The sequence below is a fragment of the Halichoeres trimaculatus genome, unplaced genomic scaffold (assembly GCF_033239565.1).
Source record: "Halichoeres trimaculatus isolate MK-OKI-2021-1 unplaced genomic scaffold, fHalTri1.1 fHalTri1_scaffold_20, whole genome shotgun sequence".
NCBI classification, from domain to species: domain Eukaryota; kingdom Metazoa; phylum Chordata; class Actinopteri; order Labriformes; family Labridae; genus Halichoeres; species Halichoeres trimaculatus.
This window is the reverse complement of record NW_027437198.1, coordinates 13,605,364-13,621,953: the sequence shown is the minus strand read 5'-3', so window position 1 is coordinate 13,621,953 and position 16,590 is coordinate 13,605,364. Positions and strand designations below refer to the sequence as shown.

Below are 16,590 nucleotides of genomic sequence, written 5' to 3'. Positions count from 1 at the left end.
TTTTTTTAGTTTTGTTATTTGCGCATCTCAGTTTGAGATTATTTGAGGCAGCACAACTCTGGATGGTAAATGATATAGGTTGCATGTGTGAAAAGTCTTGTTGTCATGAAGTGTTTGTATTTGGGTTCCCGTCTTCCCTGACTCCTCTGAGTGTTTCTGTGTCTGCAGGTGGGCAAATGGGAGAACGGCTCCCTGTCCATGAAGTACCACGTGTGGCCTCGCTACGAACTGTACGGAGGAGCGGCGACCCGGGAGGACGACCACCTGTCCATCGTGACACTGGAGGAGGCTCCGTTCGTCATCGTGGAAGACGTGGATCCTCTGAGTGGGACCTGCATGAGGAACACGGTGCCCTGCCGGAAACAGATCAAAACCCTGTGAGAGTCAAACTCAGATTCAACAGATGAGTGTGAGAGCCTGAGGTGAAGTGTGTGAGCGCTGATGGCTGGGTGATCAGGTAGAGGGAGCAGCCAGTGACCGGAGCAGAGAGGAAAGAGGAAAACCTGGTGGCTGCCGACTGTGTTTTTTATTTTACAAATGATGTTAATTTCCCACGGCAGCTGTGCAGAGCCGGAGGTCGAATCACTCCACACTTGGTCTGTGTGAGAGCGACAGCGCCAGATAGCAAATCACAACGTTAACTCCTCCTGCCAAAGCTTACAGGAGCAAAAGACTGATGGAGTAACTCTGTGTTCATCTGTCCACGCAGGAACCAAACCAAGGAGTCAGGGATCTACATAAAGCGCTGCTGTAAAGGGTTCTGCATTGACATCCTGAAGAAGATCGCCAAAACTGTCAAGTTTACCTACGACCTTTACCTGGTCACCAATGGAAAGCATGGCAAGAAGATCAATGGCACGTGGAACGGCATGGTGGGAGAGGTGAGGAGATGTGTCTGTGTGCAGTTAGCCACAAGATCTTATCTTCACTGATGCTTCTGCCATGTGAGAGGGTGTTATGACACATGGGCCATCAGGGCAGCGTACTCTGTAAAAGCATGTTTGCAAAGAGTACGGTGGCCCTGACAGTCAACTGCTCACAATATTACCTCCAAATGTAAAAATTGTTAAACACATTGCACAAATAAAAATCATGAAGAAGCAGAGATGGCCTCTTGGTTAAGGTCACGCTTCATGAGGTTTTCCCTCATGGTGGCCCGGATTCAATTCCAGCTTCTGGCCTCTTTCCTGCATGTCAACCCTCACTCTCAATTAAAGGCATAAAAAGACCAAATAATATCTTTTAAAAAATCCTTAAAACTAAAGAAAAATCACGAGATGCAAAAATACAAATCAACAAAAAAGTGCTTCATTTGAATTATAAGAAGTATAAAAAAAACATCTCCAAGTGTCTCTTGAAATGCAAAAAGTTTCACTGAACAACCAGAATCAAACTTTTCTTGATAGAAAAAAAATAAAAAATCATTGAACACTAAAATATTTGGACAAGACAAAAATGTTTAATGAAAAGATGAAAAGCAAAAATATTTGATCACTTTGTAAAATTTTACAAAGCTTGTGAATACTTTCTTGTATTTTTTCCTCCTGGTGCAATTTTTAATTTTATTCATTTTCTAAAAATCTAAATATTAAATTTGTTTCAGTTTTTATACTTCTGTTTTTTTTCTGTTTTGATGTGTAAGACAAGATGACATCCAATTTACAATGTGTGATTGATAATACTCCCCTGTGACAGATAATTTAAGAGGTTTGGGCTTCTAGTTTATCAGTGTACACTGTGGAGTATATCCTTGACAAAACTATGGTGGCCTTGTAGGTCAAATGTAATACTTCTGCATTTCATAATACACAGTTATAGAAATATAAAACTGTTTTCGCAATGCAAATGCTGCAGAAAAATACACATGCAGAAGCTTTTCTGCTCTGGTTTTGATTAGGGACACACAATATGTCAGTATCAATATAGGTATTGGCTGATGTTGGTCATTTTTTTAACATATCAGTATTGCAGGATGTGTAAGAGTGGGCAGATATTAACTCATTAGCTGCCAGACATTTTCATAGCATCCTGAACATTCTTTCAAGACCCCAAAAATATTGTTTTCTATGACTATGTAAACACCAAAACTACTCCATCCTTTGATTCTCTCCATGGTCTTGTTTTCTCATGATCGCGCTGCTCTTTCTCTCTGAACTATCTCAACACATAATCTGTGTCAAGATTTTTTTGTTTTTGTTTTTTTTTACAAATATTGACATCGGTAAACATCAGCCATAACAGCAAAATTAATAACGGATATCGGTATCGGCCAAAATTTTTGTATCCGAGAATCCCTAGTTTTGATATTGTATGGGGTGCAGGTTTAGCTCCATCAGAGGCTGGAGTCCAGGAAGACAGCAGCTCAGCTTCGATCACACCCAGACCTCTGCTGCCGTCATCCATTGCTCTCTTTTCCATCTTCCGTCTCTTTCTGTGGTTTAGAGCATAAAGACAGCTGCAGTGAGTCGGAGATCAGAGCGAGCTCAGACACACGTGTGTCTTCAGTCTGTGTTCACACCTGTGTGTTATCTCCAGCATCTATAGGAGCCGCCTGAAGGCTCCGTTTCTTCTCTGGAGTGTGTTTTCACAGCCTGAATTATGAGCTCGTCTTTCTGGGTCAGCCCTCCCTCCCTCCCCCTGCCCTACAGGCCTCTCACCCACAGGCCTCACTCTCCTGTCAGATGGGTTGAGCTCTTCACCCACGGGTGCACAGATTCAGTGCGCTGCAGCAGTTCACGTTGGGCTCTAAACCTTCCCTAATCGACATTGTTCTCGAGGTAAGGCCGCAGTAAGGTCGATGTCACTTCTCATAGCTCAGCCCAGGAGAACGCGTTCTGACTTTGGAGGTCTGTTAATGAAGGGAATCGATTGCAGCCCAGAGGTCACAGGTTGAAAGTACGCTCCATCCCTCACCCAAGTTTGAACAACCTTCCTGAGTCACCCTCAAGATGTCATGTGTACTTCCTCCTCCTGGCTGAAAAACTTTCTGCGTCTAATTTACATGAAAACTGACCCTTTCAGTCTCTTACATAAAGCCATTTAAGTCGTCCCGCCAGTCTGTCGGTCTGCAGTGTCTTCAGCGGGCACCGAGCTGTGAGAGGCTCACCTGTAATAAACTACATCAGCCTGACTGAGAGCAACATAATGTGCTGCCTCCTCTCACCCCCACAGATGGACCATCATTAGGAGAGATGGAGGGGAGGGGGTGAGGAGAGCTCATCACAGCTCCTCTCCTCACACACACACACACACACACTCTCACACACGCACATACACAGGCGAGGGACAGTTAGTCTGCATGAGAGATCACAGATATAAGAGGAAATGTGTGAATTTAAAGTCACGGACACATTCAGGGCAGAGCCAGACTTCAGTGGAGACACAAGGTCTCAGAGAGGGAAGCTGCTCTGCTGTCAAAAACCTCAGACTGAAACACTTTAGGTTATATCTAAACGTTATCATCCTCAATTGTCGTTGCCGTGTCTTTCAGCTGTGTTTCAGTTTAAAAGTCATAAAAATCTCAGAGATGAGGTGAAGAAACTTGTTCCTTAAATTTGTTACGATTCCTCCTTAACTGAGCTATATATGAAAGAGAGAGTCGGGCCCACAGTAAAAAACATTTCTCTAAAGGAATTTATTTATAATTTTAAGAAAACGTTTTTTGTCACACTAAAATAAATCTTTAATTTACAAGAACAAACAACATAATTTTACAGGTTTGAATTATTTTGTTATGGGAAAAAAATATAAAATGTGAAAAATGTTTTATTTCTAAAATATCAAAGTTATATTACAAGAAAAAAAGTCTCTAAAAAAAAGACAAAATTGTTATTGTTTGAAAAAAAGATTCAAAATATTTATGAGTCTAATTTGTTATGTTACAAGTAAATGTTCCTTAAGATTTAAGGTGTAATGTTTGTAAACAAAATCATGTTTTAATGGGGAAAAAAGTAAAAACAAAATCAGGTTTCAGTCATTATGTTTTGGGACAAAGCCAAAATGAAACCTGAAAAATATAAACTTAGAAATTAAAGTCATTAAGTTACAGTAAAATGTAACGTGAAAAATTGAATGTTAAGCATTAGCCATTATCTACTTATAATACTATAAGATTTAAGTCTTTATGTCATGAGGAAAAAAAGTTGAAGTCTTTTGAAACAAAGTTTTTATGTTACACTTTTAGTCATACGATAAAAACTTAATGTAACGTAGTAAAACAAAATGTCACAGAGCTTGTAAAAGATTTTACATGTGATGAGAAAAATGTTAATGGCTGAATGTGATTTCTGAAATATAATTTCCTCAGCTTCAAGACAGAGTAGTTTTTATGTGAAAAATAATTGAACAATGACATAAATTTATTAGAATAAAGTTGTTACCAGAAAAATGTCACCAGACAAAACATAAAAAGATTTGAGTCATGATGTCACAACAAAATTGTCACAAGGAAAATGTTCAATTTTATATTTTATGTTGTTCATTAAGGGGGAAACAGTCGTAAAATTAAAGGACAACCCAAAACTTTAGTCTTAAAATATATTTTTTACACTTTGTCCCTAATTTGTCTCACTGATGCTCTGCAGGTAGAGGCCGAATGCTCGAGTAGGTTTTTAATATCAGTCCAATGCTTCAGCTGCAGTGAACAGAAAGGCTAGCCAGGATGTAGCTTATTGCTAACGCCAGCTGTTCTGGTGCAACGCCTGATAAAATTTGTTTTATTTTGAAATCCAGACCATATTTCCTTTAGGTCTTTAATATGAAGTGGTGCAGTGCTGATTGGTGTGTGGAAGTTTTATTGGTGAAATTTGGATCAGGTCCAGACCGTTTCCATGTGTTAACACCGAGGACACACTCTCCTCTCGTAAATCTGCCAGATCTGCTGTATCTGACAAAACCAAACAGTGTCCTTCTCCCACTGGAACTTGGCCAGATCTACTTTATATCTCATGCTGTTAATGGACCAAAATGTGGACTGATGCTCACACACACACACATACACACACACGCGTACACACACTTGCTCTGGGACGTGCCTGGAAACCCTCCTGAACACTCATCGGCATCACTCAGGACCTTTATATGATTTGCCTCAGCTCAGGAAGAGGTTAGATGGAAAAGGAGAAACAGCCAGGCTCTGCGAGGCGGTCCACAGTCGGTCCTAACTGGATTCTGTCGCTCAGTGTCACATTTCATGGGCTGCATTGACTGGAGCCGGCCCTAATGGCCCTAATCTAAAATATTAGAGCCAATCCACTTGATTACATGAGTTTGGCCTCGCTCGCAGTCACATAAAGACACACACACACACACACACACACACACACACACACACACACACACACACACACACACACACACACACACACACACACACACACACACACACACACACACACACACCAGCTCAGATCCTTGCTCACTCATTCTCAATAACACCCACACGGGTCACTTTCATAACACGCAGAGAACAAGTCGTAGGAGGAGATGGAGAGAGCGAACGGAGAGAGGAAGTGAGTACACTGCTGGATGGACTCGCTTTCGCTCCCTCTCTCCTCCCCGGGAGACGTTTCACACATTTAGGCTTCTGCACACACACATACACACACACACACATACACACACACACACAAAAGTGAACACACACTAACAGAACATACAAGACTGAAGAGTCACACGTAGACACAGGCAGACACAGACACACAACACACACAAACACACACACACACACACACACACACACACACACACACACACACACACACACACGAACAACACTTTGGAAACTGCAGAAAGTGTGCAGAGTAGATGTTTTATACTCGGCCTGCCTGTAAAGGTCCACTTCACAGGTGGAGAACAAAGGTCTCTAGTTTTCTGTCTTTCTCCCTTTATGACTCACGCACACACACACACACGCACACACATTCACACACACACACACACACACACACTGACGCTGGAGCACACAGCAGAGCTTTGACTCACAGCCATCACACATGCCTTATTAACTTAGTGAGACAGTCTCGTCCCACTTTATCCCGCTGCTGTAGGGCTCTGTGAATTTGGGGCTAAATATATTACCTGTGCCGAGGAAGAGGAGGGAGCAGAGAGGAAGAGGAGGGAGCAGGTAGAGAAAGGAGAGGCAATGGGGCGACTATTTCCAGCAGCTATGACCCAGTGTGGTAACCCACTTTCTGTCTTTCTCCCCTGACGAGAATCACATGAATCCTCTCTGAGCGCTCTGTGTTGTCCCCTTTCTCCGTCTCTGCCTCCACTCCTCAATATTCACAAGACGACCATTTTATTCCACTCTGATGTCACGAAGGAAAAATGATATTCTGTTTTTATCCTAAGGGATAAGCTGGAGGTCTTGGACATTAAAGTAAAGTTTGCTCTTTAACCCTTCACTTTCTTTTCCAGGTGGTGACCAAAAACGCACACATGGCCGTCGGCTCCCTCACCATCAACGAGGAGAGGTCAGAGGTCATAGATTTCTCCGTCCCCTTCATCGAGACCGGCATCAGTGTCATGGTGTCCCGCAGCAACGGCACCGTGTCACCCTCAGCCTTCTTAGGTAAAGAGCCTCACCTGAACATGAAATCGTAAAATATTAGTGTCGAGATGCTTTTTGACCTGAGTCCTGAGCCTGAAGTCCTGTGAAGGTTATACAAATCAGATCAGTGACGTAAGAGTAACTACACCTCCAGACCAGTGGAGGGCAGTAAGGAAGAGTCAGATTTTAAAAGCTACGGCAGAGATGGCACCATGTCTTAGCTTAAGAAGAAGCCTGTTAATTGAGGACTTTGAGCGGGATGCAGCATGTAACAGCTTCAGATCATGATAGGGGTCAGGAATAAAAACCAATCAGAGATGTTCAGCCTGCATGCCACGCCCCTTAAAGCTCCAGAGCAGGAACTTTTCAGGCAGGAGATAAATCACCCAGAAGCTTAATATTGACCCTGGTTCCTGCTTTAATGCACAATCTAAGGTTTAAAGGTGAAATTCACAGAACAGGAAGTAGTTGAGAAGATCCAGTTGATGAAGAGTGTCCTCAGGATGTTGATAAATGATATTTCGACATCTGTGAGTCTCTGCAGTGCGTCTCAGGTGAGTGTGTTTGCAGAGCCGTCCTGTCAGGTGAGAGGTGTTTCTGATGTCTGTAAGGTCTCTCAGGTTGATTTCTTTCCCTCTAAAGCTGAACTTAAAGTGAAAACAGAGGATGAATAAAGCGGTGATTAAAGCAGCTCTTCTGTTTGTATGAAGCCTCAGACTCTGCTGCATGATAATAAGACTAACTGTTTATTTATTCCCTCCCTGTCTCTTTGCCCTCTTACATTTCCCACTCCTACTCAATCCCTCTGACTCTTCTTCCTCTTCTCAATCTGCTGCTCCTCATTTGCATATCTCTCTTTCCCTCCTGCACTCTCCCCTTCCTCTGTTCATTCTCTCTTCTACATCTCCCCCTCTTTCAAACATCCTCACCTCTTTCTCTTTTTTACCCCAAATCTGTGCGTCCTCCTCCATTCCCCTTTATCTCTCTTTCTCTCTCTTTCACTTTCTCTTTCCTCTGCCTCTCTCGCACTCAGAGCCCTTCAGCGCTGATGTGTGGGTGATGATGTTCGTGATGCTGTTGCTGGTGTCAGCAATGGCGGTGTTTATATTCGAGTACTTCAGCCCTGTGGGCTACAACCGCTGTCTGGCTGACGGCAGAGGTGAGAGGCCTGATCCACACATGAACACACACACACACACACACACACACATACACACACACACACACACACACACACACACACACACACAAACACACACACACAGGCATGGGTCCTGCAGGGGTTCACAGGGGGACGCACTCGAGGACGTTTTATGTAAATGAGGCCTGTGTTTCCTCTCTTTGCTGCATGTTGCCTCCTCTCTCTGGCTCACTGAGGTCGAATCTATCAGAGAAAATATTTTCTGCAACATGTGAAGAGCATGAATTAAAGCCCCGCTTCTCTGCAGCGCACACACTAACTAAAAAAGCCCTCAGAGAGCACAGACCTCCACCAAACATATTGTGATTGTCACCAACACTTTAGTCCTACTTTAATGTTATACTCCCTTTCAGCAGACTGTCTGCTACAATTTGGTGTTAGTTGCAGGTTTGTGCGATAATTTGTTTCCTGACAGTGTTGAAAATGATGATGACCCAGTTCATATTTCATATTCTGGATCTTAGTATCCAGAATATTGCCAGGATCTGGATCGTACTTTAACATCTGTCAGAAATTATGGTGACCTTGTCTTGTATTGTTTTGCAAAGCAATCCGACCATTTATCGTGAAGTTATATTCACATATGGTGAAAACGGCCCTATCTCACAATGATAAAGAATCCTTAAAAAAAAAACCTGGATCCAGACGGTGATCCTGATCACCACCAAAATTTAATCCCTTCTTACTTATCCCATTTTGAATATTTCCTGAAAATTTATTGAAGATCAGTATTTAACTTTTTGAGTTATGTTGTTCACAGAAAAATAGACAAACCCTCCCAATAACATGACCTCCTTGGCGAAGGTAAGAATCTGCTTCATGGAAATAACCATTCCAAAACTGAGAAAGAAAGTTTCCTATAGGATAACATTTTAACGGTTAAGGTGGTAATCTGCTCAGAATGTTTGATAGATACAATGATGTGGAAATAAGAGACAGAGAGAGGGGGGATGACATGTACAAAAAGCAACAGGTTGAGACGCTGTTAGCCTTGCAGTTTGAGGTTAAAGTCGTCACTGGTTGAACTCCATCCTCAACGATTTGGTGCATATCTCTTTGCCTTCTGTCATAACATTAATGGTAAAAATGCACAAAAACATCTTCTGACAAGCATAAGGGTCAGGAGTTGAATCGTCTTTCCTCTCTGTAGTGTTTTCAGAGGAGAAGGGAAGGTGAATTTGTACATCCAGATGAAGTCCACGCATCCGCCAGTTTTCAAACTCAAAGAGGACAAAAACATGAAACTCTTTGATCTTTCCTAGAGAAGTCTGAATTCAAAGCGTGCACGCCAGTGGGCGACTCGGCCCTCCAAGAGAAAAGTGTTTGATGAGTAACGCTCCAACTGGTAATTTGCTCCAAACAAGCGGCCCAGGTAGAGCTGTGCAGGTTAATGTTTTTCTCTCAGAGACGATTATCTTGGACAAATTGTCTCTCCGCGTGTGCAAGAGACACACACGGCGTATAGACCAGCCCCTGGACCTCTTTCTCCTCCTCCACAGCTGCACGTTAGACCAGATATTTGCATCCCTGTTTCTCTGAATCAGTCGTCAGCTCTGACCACAGGAAGTTGTTTTTTAGAGTCTGATCTCCTCAGCCAGAAGCTTAAAGAACCAAACCTCTTCTTCCTACTTCTCAGTCTGTGATGTGTCTATACATAGCCTCTTCCTTTCTTCCCTCTCTTCCTTAATGTCCTCCTCCCTAAAGCGCTGCTCTCTCCTCGTCTTCTCCGCTCACAGCACTGTGGGAGTTTGGTATCATGAAGAGTGCAAATCGAAGTTTGGACTCAAAGGATTCAAACCATGTATCAATGGGGAGATGTGTAAACTCTGCCCGATCCATTTAACCAACTTTCTCGCTAACTTCACAAAGGGAAACACTTGGCACGCTAAACTCTGCCTGTACGCGAACAAAAGCTGCATACAACATTACACACCCACACTGCACACACACACTCTCACACATACCCACACAAAGATTGTGAACCAACTGCTAATCGCTGAATAATGCACGAAACGAACTGGTCTGCCTCCAGCTCATGGAGGAATTTAACAAACAGCTCAGATATTGAGTAAAATCATCAGTTTCCAGGTGACCAGCCGACCAATGAGATGCTTTGGAAACTCCATGGAGAGCATCACTAGGAACACCGCTTAAAGGTCTTGTGAGGAGGTTTTCAGGTGGACGTGAAACAGACTCAGACCTCATTCATCACCTCTTTAACCCTGAGTGTGTGTTTGTGTGTGTGTGTGTTTCCCTCAGAGCCTCATGGTCCGTCCTTCACCATCGGAAAAGCCATCTGGCTGCTCTGGGGTCTGGTCTTTAACAACTCTGTGCCCGTCCAGAACCCCAAAGGAACCACCAGTAAGATCATGGTGTCAGTGTGGGCCTTCTTTGCTGTCATCTTCCTGGCCTCCTACACTGCCAACCTGGCTGCCTTCATGATCCAGGAAGAGTACGTGGATCAGGTGACCGGGCTGTCAGATAAAAAGGTGAGTGGAGAGTTACTCCGTCGTCTTCTCGTCTTATAAATCAGACGTTAACACGCCTCTCTGTCTTTGTGTTTGTAGTTCCAGAGTCCAAACGACTTCTCTCCTCCGTTTCGCTTCGGCACTGTGCCAAACGGGAGCACAGAGAGGAACATCAGGAACAACTATCCAGAGATGCACTCCTACATGACCAAGTTCCATCAGAGGAACGTCAACGAGGCTCTGCAGAGTCTCAAGGCGGGGTGAGAAACTGCTTACAGTCATAGCTGGATACTTAGGATCTGAACTGGTCATAAGACCTAACGCTCTCCCTTTGGGGTTTGTCTAGTTATGGTGTTTTTCAAGCCTGTTTTTGAGCTGAACACTAGCACAGCTTAGCATGTTTAGCCTTTAGCCTCCTAGGTGCAAATTCGCCCTCATTGTGACCTTTAATTTTTGGTTTCTGGTTTAACTATTATTTGTCAACATCACCTCTCCATCATTAACCAGCCCCAAGACTTGAGTGGGACTTCCTGTATTGTCTTTGTTGATATCAATAGCAGAAGATAAACTACATATTGTGCTTCAAGGGAATAATTTCCAGGTGTAGAGCTGCTGCTAACACAGCTTTGCAACATCTGCCGGCCATGTCCCAGGATCTTTGCAACATTGCAAGAATAAAAACAGTAAAAACTGTGATGTGGGTGCAGCCAGCTTACATTACACCATCAGTGGAAACAGGCCCTAAAGGAAAATTCACTGCATGTTCAAAAAAAAGAGCTTTTTTGTCTTAAATAGCAACTTCTGCTTTTAAAGGCTGCCATGGGATACATTTGGCAAGCTTGCAACCATGTAATCTATAAAATCAAGGCTTCACATGTCATATGCTGAAATACCACAGTCAGTGGAGACAGGCCCTAACTGTAAACACACCACACATGCTTTTCTAGTCTCATGTAGTATTCCCAGCCTTGTAAGACTGTCATGGAACAGCTTATTTAACTTTGTAACAGACACGCATTTTACGGTGTTTCCACGAACTAATCCCGGAACAGACCCCCAAATAACCGAGGCAAGCTGTCCCACTTTTTGGCAGACTAAACCGATCTGATCTTGGTAGGTGGAGCTTCAACACTGTAGACTGTTGAATGGTCAGAGGAATCGTCACTAACCGTGCGACAGCGGCTGCATTTCTCCTGGCGGCACACAGACTTCTCTGAAACAAAGCTTGAATTCACTTTGTATCAAAGAGCCACATGCCAATCACAGAGAGGACGAAACGCTGGATGTCTTTCATCGATGATCTTTGTTTACTATGTCGCGTTTTTCTTCTTTGTTGGATTTATTAGTGGGTACCCTGTGCCGTGCTGCCATGGCGTCACACTATTATGTTACTGATGTCGCTGTCGGCATCCAGCTTACATGCTGCCTACCATGAAGGGGGCATAGTTGGCTGTGGAAACGCAAACAGGACCAAGCTTAACCGAGCCAACCGTACCAAACCATACTGATCTAAACCGGACTGCTTGGTGGAAAAAAGACTTATTTGGTTGCCCTCCCCTTCCAACTAGAGACTGGACAACTTTTGTAAGCTTACAGCATTAAAATTCATAAAATTGAGAATGTGGATGCAGTAAGCACAAATGAAGCTGTTAGCAGAGACAGGCCCTAACAGTACATACACTGCACACACTCTGCATGAAACAGTGATTTTCTGGTCAACTAAAGACACTACTGTAAACCCCTGTTACACAAAAACATCAATTGTTGACACAAGACACTTTAAGCAGCGGGCTGCAGGGATCAAACCTTAAATCTTGTAATTGAGGAAAGAAAACAACCAAACTCCTGAGCCTCAGAAATATCCCCCCTTTTGATTGGCTGGAGAGGCGTGCATGCTGAAAGCTGACAGAAAGTGTTGGAGAATAAACTCTTCCTGCACTAATGAAAAAAAAAAAATTGGAAAGGAGAAACTAAAGTTTAACACTTTCCTCCTCTTCCTGCTCTGCTTCCTGTGAACACATTGTTTCTGAATAACTCTAATAATACTTTTACTCCCCCTCTCCAGCTTCCGTCTCGTGTTCCTCCTCGCCGCTCAGTGTGCCAGCTCCAGCCTTTGGCAAACCGAGTGGAAGTCTATTCCACTTATCAGCAGCTTAGTGCTATTTAGCAGGTTAATTGGAATGTTGTAGCTGTGATGTCTGACTCTGCACCGCTAATTAAATGTAACCTCGCTCTCTCCCTCTTTCTCTCTCCATCGCTCATTAGCAAATTGGACGCCTTCATTTATGACGCCGCCGTTCTGAACTACATGGCGGGCAGGGATGAAGGTTGCAAGCTGGTGACCATCGGAAGCGGTTACATCTTCGCCACCACCGGGTATGGCATCGCAATACAGAAGGAGTCTCTCTGGAAGAGACACGTGGACCTCGCCATCCTGCAGCTGTTTGGAGACGGTGAGCAAGAAGAGAGCCTTTCTCTCATTGGCTGCTCAGTTTACTGTAGACTCAGCCATGCACAAAGTTAAAAACAAATAAATCTGATGAGAAAAATAAATGCAAGTTCAAATCTAGCTGATCTATCCGTGAGGAGCTAATTCCAGGCGTTAGATTCACCCTCAGATACGCTCTGAACAAACCTGGCCTCAGGCTGTGCTGCAGGGAAGGAGACGCAGAGGCTCGTTTTGTTTCTCATGCATGTTACAGTTAAATACAGACATTTTAACGCCATCTAAAAGCTTTTCACACCTCACAAACAATATTTGAGTTATTCCTCCATAACAGCTCGGAGAGGGCTGGAGAAGAGGGAGAGTCAGTGTGCACAAAGATAGATAGATAGATAGATAGATAGATAGATAGATAGATAGATAGATAGATAGATAGATAGATAGATAGATAGATAGATAGATAGATAGATAGATAGATAGATAGATAGATAGAATATAACACAATATAGTATAATATAATATTTTATATTATAGAATAGAATAGAATAGAACAGAAAATACTTTATCAATCCTGAGGGAAAATTAAGGAGGAGTCACAGCAGCAATCAAGAAAACTGTCTCCTGTATCCTGTCTGCTCACAACAGGTGAAGTTCTTCTAATGCGGCGTTCATGTCCAGTGACAGCTCCGTTAGCCATGTCTGTGAATAGCATGATGCTACTCTGCCCTCTGGTATTCCCTCTGTTGCTGGGTTAGCACAGCTAGCTCGTCCATCTTATTGGAGATAGATCTTAGGTTCCCAGTAACGATGGATGGAAGGACAGGTCCATGTCATCACTTCTTAGCTCACACCTGAGAACCGGCACCTCGTCCTCACCTCCTTCTCCTCACCTTGTGGGAAACATCAGGCCTTGCACCAGTTAGCATTGACATGCTACAGGCTGCTAACAGCTGATTTCGCATGTAAACAATGCGGCCATGGTCACATGTTGTCTCCAGACAAACATAGGGGAAAAGGAGTAAAAATATCACTGAAGACACAAAAATTTTGGTGTCCATGACCAACAAATGAACCATACAAAGTAATGATCCACTCCAAATACAAAGATTACGAAAAAGAGACAAAAAAATTACAAGAAACTGACAAAGAAGACAGAGCCAACAGGGCAGCACCTAGATAGATACTTAATTTATTTATCCCCAAAGGAAATTCAAGCCATCCAGTTACAAGACAAACATGACATAATGAAAAAACAGTTACAAATTAACCCCAGGGACTGATGCCCCCTCTCACACACTTGTTTATCAATAAAAACCTATACTTTAAATAAAAACAAAGATAAAAATTAAATATTAAAAACCTCTGCAAAATAAGAACAAGTATGTCCATCAATTTTAAAGCTCCTGTAGATCTGTTTTGAAGTTGCTGAAAGTGTCTCTACAAACCAGATAAAGAACAGAAAAAATAAGACAGGAGAGTGAGAAGTTTAAGCCCCGCCCCTTCATCTTTATTATCTTGCTCTGTTTATATGAAAGAATCCGAGCTCTTGGCGCTCTGTGACACTTCACCCCTGTCAGCTCGAGTCGTGGTGTTAATGAGCCCCAGAATGAGCACGGTAAGAAATGAAATGTGTTCAGAATTGTCCGTCCCAACACCGTGCTGTGCGTGTTTTATGGTTTAAAAGCCAAATAGTCCTCGCCATAAACAAGTCAGAGAGTCACAGGCGGCGGCTGCTTGCTCACTTTATCAACTTTAACTCCCTCATTTCACCGTGTCCTGATCTGATATACGGCTGATTTCACACTCAGAAGTTAGCTTTGTGTGTGTGTGTGTGTGTGTGTGTGTGTGTGTGTGTGTGTGTGTGTGTGTGTGTGTGTGTGTGTGTGTGTGTGTGTGTGTGTGTGTGTGTGTGTGGTAAAGAGTATATTTGGGCTTGTTCCAGTGTGTTGTGAGGGTCCTGAACCAAGGGCCCTCCGGGGGCCCGCTGTAGTGCGTCCCAGTTAGGGGTGCCAGCATCGCTCCTGGTGTATTTCAACTTCGTGTGTGCGTGTGTGAATGTGGGTCAGGCTTATGTGTGTATGCAAGAAAAGTGTGTGTGACTGTGTGTGTGTGTGAGAGAGAGACAGAGATAAAGAGTGTAGAGAATCTGACTGTTTATGACACAGGTTTATTTTTATCAGCCTACATTCTGGTCAGAAAGCGTTTCCCTGTTTTCAGATTTCACTGTCTCCATGTTTATATGTGACGCAGAGGTTAATGTGTGTGTGTGAGTGTGTTTTCATGAATATTGGGCGCACACCATCCAGTTGGCCCCATCTCACCCTCTCAGGAGTCCAATGTCACCTCGCCCCGCCTCGCCGTCCTGTCCCCTCCTGGTGGCCTAGAAAGAGCTCACGTGGACGGCTCGGTGGCCGCGGTGTCAGGGCTGGAGGGGGTCTGACGCAGATCCTGAGCAGAAAATACATCAGAGCAGTCAGAGAAAGGGAGAAAGAGAAACTCTGTTAAAAAATTCTAGAGGAAAAGTTTTGAAATCATGCTGAGGACATGATCACGCTAACGGCCTATCGCTGCTTTTGTTCACTGATAAGACGACAACAGTAAGATGTAAAAGGATGTTTTGAAAAATAAGCGTTTCTTCTTCACTGCTTCAATCACTCAAAAGCAAGAGTGCGGCAGAGAGCAGTGGCGCTAACAGCTGTTCTCAAAACAAGAGCAAACTGCAGGGTCTGAATTAGGCCTGTCCTATTACTCCCATTATGCTGGTTGTTGCCCGCGACTAAAATCAAAATAAGACGTCTCTGTTGTAAGCTTTTAGCTTTCCTTCACGGCGGTGCACGCTGCAGCACAGAACATGTCTGAGGAGAACACAGGTGTACCTTTTTCATACCCCAAATACGATTTCTCGCCAGTTTGAGAATGTTTCGTTTTTCACAAAAACCTCAGGGTGTTAGTGGACGCCCCTGTCTACATGAAATATAGTACTTTAAATATAGAACTACTGTGACCAGAATAGGGTATAAAAGTCTTTGCACACTGAGTCATTTTTTTCAACTAAAATAGACACACATAAAAAATGAAATTTGATCCCATGTCTTTTGTTGTTCACTTTTTAATCATTGTTTTTTTTTTAACAGATTCGATTTTTTGCATTGTTTGCATCTGCCCAGCTTGTTTCCAGGTTTTTTTTTTTTAACATTTTCTGACACATTTTCTGTAATTTCGGGGCTATGTTTAGATGATGAATCAAGACTTATGTATGTGTGTGTTTGTGTTTGTGTGTGCATGCCAACCTCAAGCATACTGCTAGCTGCAGCTCAGGACATTTACCATCAAGTGAAACTCTCCCTGCTCTTGTCTTGTTTGTTTTGTCATGAGCTGAAAATCTGAGATCAGGACGACCTTAGTCTGAACAAACAGACAAACAGACAGAAATGACACCGAAGCTGCTTAGAAAGGGTAAAAAAAGAAATCTACCAAAATATAAATAACTTCCGAACACAAGAAACTAAATGAGCACATTTTTTTTTTACCCATCCACAGATTTTGATCACTTGAAATAAGACATTTCTCTGGACTTTTCAGGTTCAGATTAAGTCTAATGAGAACATTTGAATTCATAGGGAAACATGAACACATCAGTTTTTGAGCCAACCATGAAACTTCTTTATGCTTTTAGCCGATGTGTTTCACTCCAAAGCCTGGTGTGTGTTTCTGCTCTATATCAACACTGTGGCCTGACATGCACCTCCAAAAAACATCACTGCAGCTTTAAACATCGCAGACAACACGCTCTGTGACTGGTCTGCTCAGCAGCCTCGCATATCCTGTTACATTTCCAGAGTCAAATGTACATTGGCCTAATTTCCTTCCCCTCTCTATTCTTCCTTGAAATAGTTTTGCAACATTTACCTGCAACAGTTTAGCTAAT

The 16,590-nt window shown here is 43.1% G+C and overlaps 1 protein-coding gene across 1 annotated transcript in view; it reads left to right on the top strand.

The window, feature by feature from the left end:
- The window catches only part of grin2ba (glutamate receptor, ionotropic, N-methyl D-aspartate 2B, genome duplicate a), a 139,006-nt gene that overhangs the window by 112,703 nt on the left and 9,713 nt on the right, over positions 1-16,590 (top strand). The window contains exons 10-16 of the mRNA XM_074695756.1: positions 169-377; positions 710-881; positions 6,418-6,571; positions 7,584-7,709; positions 10,011-10,240; positions 10,319-10,479; positions 12,485-12,672. Coding sequence (XP_074551857.1) covers positions 169-377; positions 710-881; positions 6,418-6,571; positions 7,584-7,709; positions 10,011-10,240; positions 10,319-10,479; positions 12,485-12,672 — 1,240 coding nt within the window. The remainder of the gene's footprint in view (positions 1-168; positions 378-709; positions 882-6,417; positions 6,572-7,583; positions 7,710-10,010; positions 10,241-10,318; positions 10,480-12,484; positions 12,673-16,590) is intronic.